The sequence below is a fragment of the Pipistrellus hanaki genome, assembly GCF_964339955.1.
Source record: "Pipistrellus hanaki genome assembly, chromosome: 16".
In the NCBI taxonomy this organism is placed as follows: Eukaryota; Metazoa; Chordata; class Mammalia; order Chiroptera; family Vespertilionidae; genus Pipistrellus; species Pipistrellus hanaki.
This window is the reverse complement of record NC_140518.1, coordinates 48580214-48593393: the sequence shown is the minus strand read 5'-3', so window position 1 is coordinate 48593393 and position 13180 is coordinate 48580214. Positions and strand designations below refer to the sequence as shown.

Sequence of the window (13180 nt, the reverse complement as noted above, 5' to 3'; positions counted from 1 at the left end):
TTTGGTGGAGTCTTTCGGATTTTCTATGTACAATATCATGTCATCTGTGAATAATGAGAGTTTTAGTTCCTCCTTTCCAATTTGGATGCCTTTTATTTGGTGTATGGGACAACCTTCCAACCAACTGCGTAACCTGGCCAAGGCTAGACTTTTTTATTTTTATTTATTGATTTGCTAGAGAAATATTGACTTGTTGTTCTTCCAGTACTTTGTTGAATAAGAATGGTGAAGCAGACATCCCTGTTCTTAGGGAGATGGTTTTAGCTTTTGCCCATTGAGTATGATGTTGGGTGTAGGTTTGTCATATATGGTCTTTATCATGTTGAAATATGCTCCCTCTATCTCACTTTGCTGAGAGTTTTTATAAATGGGTATTGGATTTTTGTCAAATGCTTTTCCTGCATCTATTTATATGATCATGTGATTTTTGTCTTTCAATTTGTTTATGTGAAGTATCACATTTATTGATTTACAATATTGTACCAGCCTTGCTTACCTGGGATGAATTCTACTTGGTCATGATGTATGATCTTTTTACTATATTTCTGGATCCAATTTGCTGATATTTGAGGCTTTTAGCATCTATGTTCATCGGGGACATTGGCCAGTAATTCTCTTTCTCCGTAGTGAATTTATCTGGTTTTGGAATTAGGATAATGCTGGCCTCAGAAAAAGAGCTTGGAAGTGTTCTTTTCTCTTGGACGTTTTGGAATAGTTTTAGGAGTAGAGGTGTTAGTTGTTCTTTGAAGGCTTGATAAACTCCCCTGTGCGTCCGTCTGGACTCAGGCTTTTGCTTGCTGGGGCATTTTTATTACTGCCTTTATTTCATTAGTTTTATTGGCCTATTCAGGTTTTCTATTTCTTCCTGATTCAGTTTTGGAAGATTGTATTTTTCTAGGAATTTGTCCACTTCATCCATATTGTCCAGCTTATTGGCATATAGTTGTTCATAGTATTTTCTTACAATCTTTTATATTTCTTTTATTATTATTATTATTATTTATTCTTTACAGAGAGGAAGGGAGAAGGATAGAGAGCTAGAAACATCGATGAGAGAGAAACATCAACCAGCTGCATCCTGCACATCCCTACCCTACCCTACCCTTTTAATTGTGACCAGTCTGTTGAGCAAAATGTTTCATTTTTTAAGTGTCCATTTTCCAGATTACCTGTGAGATTGAGCATTTTTTAATGTTTTTTGGCCATTTTAATTTCCTGTTCTATTAGTTGCTTTATCATGTCCTTTTCCCATTTTTCTTTGGGGCTGTTTTTCAATCTGCCAGTTAAAAAATATTAGTAGCCGAAACCGGTTTGGCTCAGTGGTAGAGCGTCGGTCTGCGGACTGAAAGATCCCAGGTTCGATTCCGGTCAGGGGCATGTACATTGGTTGCGGGCACATCCCTGGTGGGGGGTGTGCAGGAGGCAGCTGGTCGATGTTTCTCTCTCATCGATGTTTCTAGCTCTCCGTCTCTCTCCCTTCCTCTCTGTTGAAAATCAATAAAATATATTTTAAAAAAATATTAGTAAAACATCAAGGAAAGAGAATCATTGATTGGTGTCTCCTGCACGCCCCCTACTGGGGATCCAACTTGCAATCCTGGTTCATGGGTTGTTGCTCAACCACTGAACCACCCTGGGCAAGAATATACTTTTTATTTCCAGTACTCCCGAGGATATGTTTTTGAGAGAGAGAGAGAGAGAGAGAGAGAGAGAGAGAGAGAGAGAGAGAGATGGGGCTGGGAAGGGATGGAGGGAGGAGAGAGGAGAGAGGGAGAAATACCAGTGTGAGAGAGAAATATAGATCGGTTGTCTCCCATATGTGCGGTGTCCGGACACCAAACCCACCACCAAACCCACCACCTAGGTGTGTGCCTTGACCAGGAATTGAGCCTGCAACCTTTTGGTGTGTGGGACAACCTTCCAACCAACTGCGTTACCTGGCCAAGGCTAGACTTTTTTATTTTTATTTATTGATTTGCTAGAGAAATATTGATTTGTTGTTCTACTCATTTATGCATTCATTGGTTCATTGTTGTATGTGCCCTGACTGGGGATTGAACCCACAACCTTATGTTTCGGGATGATGCTCTAACCAACTGAGCTACGAGGTTAGGGCTGTGGTTATGATGCCGAACTTTATCATCTAGGAAAGTGGCATGTTTCACCACTTTGGTTTGTTTTTATGCCTGTCGGGTAAGTCTCATGCTATTTTCCGTGTAGAAGCAGTTTAAATGGCGTGTTTTGTGTTGGCTTTATTTCTGGTAGCTTTTTTGTTTTGTTCTGAGGAATGGAATCTTTTCTTACAGTTTGCAGTTGTACTGTTATGGAGAGGAACCCTGTTGTGCATGGCGTGTTAAACTTATCGGCCGCTTGCTGAATTTCCAGGCTTTCTAAGCCAGTCTCCCCAATGTCCCTGCAGTGAGGTCACTGGCAGAAGCCGGAACAGCTAACGGCCCCGGGGTGGAAACTGTCCCAGCGTGAGCCTCCTTAGCCGTCCCCAGCTTTTAAGTACTGTTGACTTCACTTCCAAGTGGATTTTCCTTTTAAGAATATCAGCTTGGGACGGGAGCCCAGAGGCGGGAGGAAGAGTGAGAAGATTCATTCAGCCTTGACCAAGACTTAACCCTGACCAAACTATGCTCCCCGACTTCTTGTGGTCCAAGAACAGAAACACTTTGCATCCCGGTCAGCCGTCTCTGTACGGCGTGACTGCTTCCCTTTTCACAGAATTCACCGACTCCCCTGCTCTGTGCACCAGCTCACCGCGCTGCTCTTCATCGCTGACCAGATGGCCTGGTGTCCCCAGGTAAGACGTGCTTCTTCCAGGAGATGCTCAAGATGAACCACTGAGATGTGGGAAGAAACTGTTAGAATTTCTGTTTATCCTTTAAATTTTTATTTTTTGTGTATGCTTTCTAATGTGTGTGTAGCACGTAGGACAGATGTATTACTGAAAAATCAAAACCGGGAGATTCTCGCTCTGGCCTGTTGGTTCTGTTTTCCCCAATCAGTGCTGCCGTCAAACATCTGCACCTTTCTGCTGGCTTGTTTCCTGAGAATAAATGCGAACACGCAGAATTGCAGAGTCAGGGGATATGTGCATTTTCATTCTTTTTGGCACAATGATTTCCAGGAGATTTGCCATCTGATGTTTCCTCCATTAGTGCAGTGTATGTGTGTAAATCTGTATATATATCCATCCCCTCACCTAAAGAATTATTATTATTATTTTTAAAAAATATATTTTATTGATTTTTCACAGACAGGAAGAGAGAGGGATAGAAAGTTAGAAACATCGATGAGAGAGAATCATTGATCAGCTGCCTCTTGCGCACCCCCAACTGGGGATGTGCCCGCAACCAAGGTACATGCCCTTGCCCGGAATCAAACCTGGGACCTTTCAGTCCGCAGGCCGACGCTCTATCCACTGAGCCAAACCGGTCCCGGCTAAAGAATTATTTTTATATAAGTCTTTGCAAATGAGATGAGTGAGAAGGGCATTTTCATTAAAAAAAATATATATATATATTTTATTGATTTTTTACAGAGAGGAAGAGAGAGGGATAGAGAGTTAGAAACATCGATGAGAGAGAATCATCCATCAGCTGCCTCCTGCACACCCCCTACTGGGGATGTGCCCGCAACCAAGGTACATGCTCTGAGCCAAACCGGTTTCGGCAGCATTTTCATTTAATGTGTGTTTCTTTAATTAGCAGCGTGGTTTATTTTTCACACTGAATGAGTTGTGTGCAGAGAGAGGGCGGGAGAGAGACCTCTTTGTGTCCTTTGCAGCCCCTGTGCTCCCCGCTCAGGTCTCCGGGAAACCTCTCCCACTCTAGTTCCGTCACCACCTCCCGGGGTAAACGGCTTCCATGTTGCTGTAATTTACATGCCCTGGTTGCTCCTGAAGTTAAATAGTCTTTGATGCTTATTGGCCATTTGGATTTCCTCTTTTATGACTTTTCATCCTTAACCCATGTTTCTTTTGGGAAGTTTTCTTATTAATCTTTATATAGAGTATTAGGGATATTACATCTATAATATCTGTTACAACACTTAGAAAACTTGTTGGGAAATATTTGTCTCTTTATATCTTATGGGTTTCTAGCCTGTTTCTAGTAAGGTTGGCCTCACTCCAAAGAACATGTACTTTTAGTTTCCCAGATTTCTAGGGGCCCACCCCAGAGGACTTACTTCAGCAAGGCGCTAGTGCCTGATGAGTGTGCCCTTTGATTGTGCTGCTTGTGGAGGTGGTTGGGTGGTGATGCTTTGACGTGGTCTGAAGCTGTCCACTGAGTGCACTGGCTCTGGGGCCTCCCCGGTGGTACAGATCAAGGTCAGCTGCTGCCTGCGTTCTGCCTGTCACCATCCAGCATGAATTACATAGCAATCTGTAGATGGCTGATACTTGTTCTGGGCTTGGAGGTGGCCAAAGAGGTCGAGCTTTGAACCAAGGCTGGCTATACTAGTGCTAGATCTGGGGCCACGTAGCCAGAGTTATGGGACTTGCTGAGGCCAAATGCTGCTTGTTTGGAAAATCTGAAGCATGATCCAAGACAGGCCGTTTGTATGGAAAAGCCACTGGAAACAGCTTTGGTTAGCCTGAAAGTTGGGTTCGGTCGGGTCTCAGGGAATCACCAGGGTAAGGCAAACAGTGTGAGCCAGGATGATGGAGACTCAGGTATAGCATCTGCCTGTGTATATGTGTGTTGGGGAGGGTTCCAGAAAAGGAACAGTGTCCTTTGCCAGCACTACCTCCAGCTTTCTCCCTGATGTTGGACAGTTCAGTTTCTGAGTGTCTCTAGTGCCTTTCAAGCTGCTGCCCCTGTGCTGAAGCTCAGAGGGAGGGAGTCAAAGTGGGTCCACGTGTGGGCCTTTAGGAGGAACTGCCTGGGACTCCAGCAGCCTCTGTCTTCCTCAACCAAGTCTCCACTGGTTTTAATACCCACAAGTTATAGGGACTTCTCACCTGGCACTGGAACTCTTGCCGGGGGTGGGGGGACGGGACCCCTCACTCCTCAGGGGGATCTCTGCAGCCAACATCTCTCCTGATTTTTATGTACTACATGTGGAAACAGTCCTTTCTTCATCTCCATTCCTTCTGTTAGTCTCATCTGGTTTCTTCTTTAATTCCCTAGTTGTAGGACTTCCATTCAGCTAGATTTTAGGCAGTTCTGAATGATGGTTGTTCTGTTGTTTAGTTATAATTTTGATGTGGTTGTGGGAGGAGGTGAGTACTGTGTTTATTTACAATGCCATCTTGACAGGAAGTCTGTGTATATAGCGTGTCCCAAAACATGTATACACACTTTAACAGCTGATTCTATTACATTTTAAAAATGAAATGTATTTTAATAAAGAATGCCTTTATAATTATCTTAAAAACATTTCCTTAGGCCACAGAGTATGTGTATTTTAAAAAGTCTTAATGAGACAGGCTAATAAACCAGGACAAGTGGAATAGGGAAACTGAGACATAATTAAATGGCCAAGCAGTTTACAGCTACCTAGCAAATCACAAACTCCTATCTTCCCTAACTAACCAAGGACACTTAAGAGTAAATGGTTCACACTTCTCCCCAACCAGAGGGTAAAATTAAATCACCCTACTCAGGGAGACAGCAGAAATCCACTTAGTGCCAACTACATCCAAGGACATGAAGTTAAGAAAATAAATCTCATTTTGGTGCATAAGCATAACCTGATGAATATTTTATTGAGTGGCTTTTCCATACAAATGTGGGGGGGCCTGATGCGGTGGGGATCTCCCTTTTCCACATTCCGCACGGAAAGAGAGATGAAGGAACCGGTTCTAATGGAGGCAGCGAGGGATTGAGAAATATTAGAAATAGAGAGAGAAGACACAGAGATAGATTTTAAGCTGGGAGCTGGGTAGGCCGCCATCCTGTCTGCTGGAGAGGCAGAACACCACGGGCTCCTCCTAGTGCATTTACTTTACACCCCAAATACCAGGAAGTAGCACCAACTTATTTGCATTCTTAAGTCGTTCCTAGCATGCCTGGATTTACATATCTAGTCCTGCCCCTGCCGACACCTGGGCTGACATGAAGGCCAAGCTGACAACATGCCCGCCATCTTGGGGAAACATGTTCCCAAGGCGTGGCTCTGCCTGCACCCTGAGTTCAGCTGACGATAATTACAGAAAATTGCCCATGTGCCTTCCCAGATGGCCCTCTGCACAAATGTTCTGTCTTGGATCATGCTTCAGATTTTCCCAGACTTTAAGGCCCTCAAGTTGAAGGACCCAGGGTGCACTCTCCCTCCCAAGAGCACGCCCATGCCTTTCCACCCTCTCAAACTTGCCATCAGGGAGCAGTGGGCAGCAGCAACTCTTCCCAAGATAACCCTGGAACTGCCTCCAAATCCCCCTTTCCTCTGACTTCCAGGGAACCGGACAGCCCTGCCTGGCTCAGTTCTTTCCTGTGACATTTTCAGAGCCAAAGCAGCCCCGCCTAGACTTTCTCCTGTTGCTTCTACCTTAGGTCCTTCCTCTTGTCACTGTCTCCAGCTTTAATGCACATCCTCTCTGATTCACCTGGACTCGTCATGTAAAATCTTCCCTGCATGAAGTCAAGAACCCACCCGCTATTGGCCAGCCTGGGACAGACCAGCTGATTCCTGTCTGTAGGCTGGGTCGGTGTCTACCACCCCAACCAGTGTTGGTGGCTTATTTGTGTCACTTTCACATGAAGGGGCTGTTGGCAAATTTTTAATGGACAGGTGAGAGCCAGTTTTGCAGCTTCAGTTCCAGCTTCAGGGCCTGACAACGCTGTGAGCTCAATGTGGCCCCAGGAGGCACTCAGGACAATGTGGCCCTCAGCAGGTGGAGCCCGTTTGGGTGAAGAGACCCAAGAAGCAGGTCTCTGACCTGCTGCTGTGGAGCTAGCAGTTCAGGGCTTCCTGTGTCCGGCAGAGGGGACACTCAGGAGGTCTCTTCCTTTTCCTTTTCCATCCTTCCCCAAGGACATACTTTTATCTGCCCTGACTGGGAATTGCACCCACAGTCCTTTGGTGTGTGGAACAACGCTTCTACCAACTGAGTCAGGGCCCAAGGTCTTTTCTGTATCAGCCCCGGATTCCTGCTAGTCCCTCCGCTCAACGGCTACTTTCTCTCTAAGGCCTCAGGATACTGACGGCTCCTCTTTCCTGAGCATGACTGTGTCAGACCCTTTCCTGTGCACCTCCGGCTCCATCTCCTCTCAGGTTGGTGCATTGCTGTCCCTGTTGAGCAGATGAGAGAATTGAGGCAGATTCTGTGGTTACCCTGCTGGTGATTTTGGCCTCCACCCAGTTCACTGTGTGCAGGCCGCTTCCCTGCCTCGGGCTGCTTCCCTGGAGCATTAGCCGGATTCTGGCCTCAGAATGCTTTTGTTTGTAGTATAATTTTAAGACATCAGGTTATTGAGTGTGTGTGTGTTTTATTTAAAAAGGCCAGATTTCTCTTCCCATTTCCTGCTTTCCCCAAAAGATTAAGGTCTGAAATGGTCGAAAATAAACTCGCTGAGGGCAGGGCCCACATCATATTGGTCTGTGTGTGAAACCAACCGCCCACCACGGCCGTCTGAGCCTGGCTGCCCCCGTCTGGATGTGAGGTTAAACAGCAAGTTTTCCCGAGGTTCAAATCTGATACAGAGGCCTTTGTATTTGAAGATAAATAAAAGGAACTAGGGCTAAACTACGTCAGTGTAGCCTGTGTGTGTGTGGTGGTGGTGGTGGGGGGGCGCAGCCGGCTCTGAATCAGCGTGCGTACGCAGCAGCGTCACGGGGCACTGGCCGGAGCACTCTCACGGCGACTGACGTGACCGCAGCGGGGCGCTCGGTGTTCACATGGATTACTTTTCACATGCATGGGAGGAGCTAACATGGTTACCATTGGGTTTGTTTTGGTGGTTGTGTTTTTTACCAGAGGAGGGAGCTGAAGTTTATTTATTAAAATATATTTAATGACTTTTTACAGAGAGGAAGGGAGAGGGATAGAGAGTTAGAAACATCGATGAGAGAGAAACACCCATCAGCTGCCTTCTACACCCCTCGCCCCCCTCCAAAGCAGGGATGTGCCTGCAACCAAGGTACATGCCCCTGACCGGAATTGAACCTGGGACCCCTCAGTCCACAGGCCAATGCTCTATCCATTGAGCCAAACCGGCCAGGGCAGGAGCTGAAGTTTAGACAGTCCTTTGGCCTGCCTGGCCTCCGTTGGTCAGGGGCTGGCGAGCCTGAGGAGCAGAGTCCTGGGAGGCCACCCTCGGCTCCCTCGGCGCAGGGACATAAGCCAGCTCCAGAGCAGGCCCGCTCCCTGGGCCTTCCTTTCCTGCTCCGGGGTCAGAGGGCGTGCAGAGAGTTGATCCTCAGGTACCGGGAGAAGAGCACGTAGAGCCGGCGGAACCACAGGAGCTGGCTGCGGTGGCAAGACATGGCCCTCTGCAGGAGCCAGAGCGCCGGTTAGCACACCGGGCACTGGCGCGCTCCTGTCAGCCTCAATTCCGTCTTCCTCCCACCAACACCCGAGGTTTCAGCCTTCCCTGGCTTCTCCCTGTAACCCGGAACCCAGGCCTGGCTGCCACGCACTGCCCGTCCCCCGAGCCGCACGCCGTGCTGACAGCAGAGGCGGCGGGGTCTGGAGCACTCAGTCTCCACGCAGCATTTAGATTTCAACAACCCAGTGAGGTAAGTGCCACATTATTTCTTAAAAAATAGATGAGGAAACACATCGATCTCAAGTAGGTAGTTCAGAACGGGCTGACATTTGAACCCAGAGCCATCTGATTGCCTCTGGAGTCTTGTTCTTAATCACTTTGCTCCACACTTCACATGTATGACACAGGCTGTTTCACAGGGACAGCCAGAGTACCAGGCTCAGACTCCTCTGAACTCGCTGGGAAGGAAGAATGGTGCACACAGGCATGGCTTCTCTTTACTGCCTAACGGAAGAGATGTTTATTATCTAGTTATGCAGGTCTGAGATAGCTCAGTTTTTAAAAAGAACAGAAAACAGCAACTGATTTAACTGTATATAAACAAAGATATTTTCTGCCTGTTTTTCTTTAAGTACCAAAATGATCTTCCTCTCCAAGTTAATCTTATATAATAAAAGAGTAATATGCAAATTGACCATCACTCCAACACACAAATTTGGCTGCCCCATGTGGTCAAAGATAGTTAGTTGCTCCTATGTGGACACAAGATGGCCACCACAATATGGCCAGCAGGGTAAGGCAGTTGTGAGGGAACAGGCCAGCAGGGGAGGGCAGTTAGGAGCAAACAGGCTGGCAGGGGAGCAGTTAGGCATCAATCAGGCTGGCAGGGGAGTGGTTAGGGACTGATCAGGCTGGCAGGAAGAAGCAATTAGGGGCAGTCAGGAAGGCAGGCAGGCAAGTATATAGTTAGGAGCCAGTAGTCCTGGATTGTGAAAGGGATGTCTGACTGTCCTGGTCGTCCCCAACTGTCCTCCCCTGCTGGCCTGATCTCACCCCCAACTGTCCTCCCCTGCTGGCCTGATCTCACCCCCAACTGCTCTCCCCTGCCGGCCTGATCGGCCATAACTGCCTATGCCTTGTCCCCCATCACCCTGGCTTTGTCCGGAAGGAAGTCGGACATCTGAAAGATGGCTGGTCAATTTGGTCTAATTAGCTTATTGCCCTTTTATTAGTATAAATAGTCTGGCCATCATGGCTCAGTGTTTGAGGGTCAACCTGTGAACCAGGAGGTTTCAGTTCACATCCCAGTTAGGGCACAGCCCAGTTTTCGGGCTCATGTGGGACGTATAGGAGGTAGCCAATCAATGATTTCCTCATCATTGATGCTTCTCTCTCTCATCCTCCCTATCCCTGCCTCTCCAAAATCAATAAAAATATAAGAATAAATATATTCTTAGGTAGATATATTTATCTAATACTCTTTATATAGAAGATATAAGCCAATATATTAACTAGGATTACATATGAGAGGTAGGATTGCAGGAAATTTTATTATTTTAATTTTCTTTTGATGCTTTTATGCATTTCCAGATCTTCTACAATAAGCATGTTGTTATTTGCTTTTTTTAGCATGTATTATCTTTACAATCAGTAAAAAAAAAAGGTAGTTCTTGAAAATCTATGACTCCAAGTCCAGCACCAGCACTGACACGCAGGGGCAGAGGCTGGCTGCTGGGGGAGGGTGCTGAGGGGCCGGGGGAGGGGAGGTCTGGAGTCGGGGTGTGCAGAGAACTGCAGTCCTCACCTTGGCCTGTGCCACTTCTTTGCTGGTGAGCACGAAGAGGACGTCGCTGGCAGGCAGCAGAGAGAAGGGCAGGTCCAGGAGGGAGATGTACTTGCGCAGCACATTCACAGACCGGAGCGTGAGCGCCATGCACCCTGCGGGGGAGAGCTGGGCTTCCGGACAGGTTTTCCCGAGCACCCTGCCTGCCCCTGGGGTCAGGGCGGGCGGCGGCCTTTGCCCATCATTCTCACAGATGACACCTGGCCTGCACCTCTCCCTGCTGCAGTCCTCGAGAGGAAAGGCTGGTTGCTAGAGATTGGGATTTGGCTACCTCAGGGCCAGGGAAAGAGAACACAGACGGACATACCCGTGAGGAGTGTGCCGGAGGCAGCTGACCGGTGTTTCTCTCTCATCGATGTTTCTAGCTCTCTATCCCTCTCCCTCTCTGTAAAGAATCAATAAAAATATTAAAAAAAAGAAAAAAAAGAACACAGATGGGAATTCCTGTATTGGGAGGCCAGAAGTCTGCTTCCTGCTTGGTCACTAAAGAACTAGGAAAGTCCCTTAACCTCTCTGAGCCTCAGTTTTCTTATCTGTAAAATGGTGTTGATAGTGTGGGACCTACCTATCTCACAAGGCTAACAAATAAGAATCAAATAATTTATAGTCAAATTCCAAAGACCTCACAGTGTGGTGACCTCTGTAAGCCTCTCAGAAAGGGCACACGCCCACATGTTTTAGATCTCTCATCTTCAGGGCATCCCGGGGAGGGATGTGCACGGTCCCATTGGCAGGCCAGACACTAGCTCATAGGTCAAGCAGCCGCACCACACGGTGCGTGGCCGGCGGGGGCACGCACCGTCCTCTGGGTTAGGACGAGTTTTGAACTCAAGCAGATTAATCCATCAAACGCCCGCCAGTTAGTTTCAGCCCGGCTAATGAACTGCGAGATGGGGGCTGGGTTTGGACAGACAGACTGAACGAACACCAGAGGTGAGAAAGCTAGAAGGAGAGTGGGCAGGGCTGGCGTCAGCTGCACCACAGGGCGCCCAGATGATCGGCTGAACATGATTTCTGGGTGTCTGTGCGGGTGTTTCCAGATGGGATTCACATTTGAGTCAGATTGCCTTCGTGTGTGTGTGTGTGTGTGTGTGTGTGTGTGTGTACACGTGTGTGTAAGCATCCAGTTAGGGGCTGAAGAGAACAAAAGGTCAAGGATGGGAGAACAACTTTTCTGCCTGACAGAGGGGGGGCGGGGGGGGGGGATGGTCATCTGCCCTCAGGCCCTGGGCTGGGACTGGGACCTCTCACTGGCTCCTGCTTCTGGGGCTCGACACCACCTGCTCCCCTTGGCCTCTAGCTTGTAGACGGCAGATCCTGGGCCTTCTCAGCCTCCATAACTGTATGAGGAATTCCTTGTAATAAACAGGTAACTAAATACTCTCCTGTTGGTTCCATCAGCTCTGGTTCTCTGGAGAATCTTGACCACACCCTCAGTCTCCCCCCAGTGTGTGGGGGCTGCCTGCTGGCCGTGCCCTTCTCAGTGGACACACCCTGGCTCTGAGACCCAGGGACCCGCACAGACAGAACCCTGAGCCCAGGCTCCCACCGCTCGGCCTCGGCAGCTCTCTGTAGACAGTTAAAATGTCCCACTGACGGGCTTCCCCTGACCGAGCTGCCTTTAGCACAGGGACAGGCTTACCTTCAGGTAACTTCCCTTCCGAATGGAGGGCCCTGCGGAGAGAAGGACAGTGAGGAGGAAAATGAGCTTGGCAGGTAGCAGGAAGGGCCTTCTGAGGAAGCCTGCCACCCCATGGGCCCGCCAGGTCAGTTTCTCAATTTTGCACAAATTGACACACAGATGTCTGCTACAGCTAGTGGGCGTCGTTTCGAGGGACAGCCAGGCCCAGTCTGGAGGCGGCCAGGCGGACGCAGAGCCTGCTCAGGCCTTGCCCGTCGGAGAGGAAGGGGTGGGCTCTTCGAGGTTTTTCTCTCTGAAGCTGTAATGTGAGTATGGTGGGAGACTATTTTGTCTTTATAATGTATTTTTATGGATTTCAGAGGAAGGGAGAGGGAGAGAGAGAAAAACATCAGTGATGAGAGAGTGGAACAAAGTGTTGTCTTCCTCATCCATTGATCGGCTGCCTCCTGCAAGGCCCCTACTGGGGATGGAGCCCATAACCAGGCATGTGCCCTGAGTGGGAGTCAAACCGTGACCTCCTGTTTATAGGTCAGTGCTCAACCACTGAGCCACTGGCGGGGGACTATTTTATTTATTTATTTAAAATATATTTTATTGATTTTACACAGAGAGGAAGGGAGAGGGATAGAGAGTTAGAAACGTCAATGAGAGGGAAACATCGACCAGCTGCCTCTTGCACCCCCCCTACTGGGGATGTGCCCACAACCAAGGTACGTGCCCTTGACCGGAATCGAACCCGGGACCTTTCAGTCCTCAGTCAACTGAGCCAAACCGGTCTCGGCACAGGAGACTATTTTAAAATGCTGACATTTCTTCCCTGGCACCCTCTCTCCTTTCCAACCTGCCCGCTCATTTCCAGCTCCGACAGCGGGGCTCTGTCCCTCCTCAGAGGGAGGCAGGGCCAGCAGCAGGGGTTTCAGAACCTCTGGCCCTCTCTGCTGTAAAAGCTCAGGCAGGTAGTCCGGACACACAGGCACACGTGAAAAGGGCTTCCCCCCGTGCTCCTGGGAAATGGTCTCACACCAACACATGGTTTTACCTCAGCACAGTGAGCCTTACTGTCCGGACAGCTGTGCCCCAGGCTCCTCTCCACAGGAAGTGTCCCCACTGTCCTGTCTGCAGGAAGCTGTCCCTGGGCCTCCACCCAGATGGCAGCCTTCCCCACCTTCCCCCTTCCATGGGGTCAGAGCGTGTTGGGAGGGAGGGGACCCACCCAAACCAGTCTGAAGTGCCCTGCCACAGTCTGGTGTTTGCAGC

At 48.6% G+C, this 13180-nt stretch overlaps 1 protein-coding gene across 2 annotated transcripts in view; it reads right to left on the bottom strand.

The window, feature by feature from the left end:
• Positions 1-13180, bottom strand: part of PIGL (phosphatidylinositol glycan anchor biosynthesis class L) — a 181226-nt gene that overhangs the window by 123097 nt on the left and 44949 nt on the right. Inside the window, exons 5-7 of one of the 2 annotated variants that reach the window (XM_084861596.1) lie at positions 11924-11955; positions 10243-10376; positions 5402-8442 (exon numbers count right to left, since the gene is read on the bottom strand). In XM_084861596.1, coding sequence (XP_084717722.1) covers positions 8344-8442; positions 10243-10376; positions 11924-11955 — 265 coding nt within the window. In that variant the 3' untranslated portion in view covers positions 5402-8343. The remainder of the gene's footprint in view (positions 1-5401; positions 8443-10242; positions 10377-11923; positions 11956-13180) is intronic. The other variant, XM_084861595.1, reaches the window with a different exon arrangement.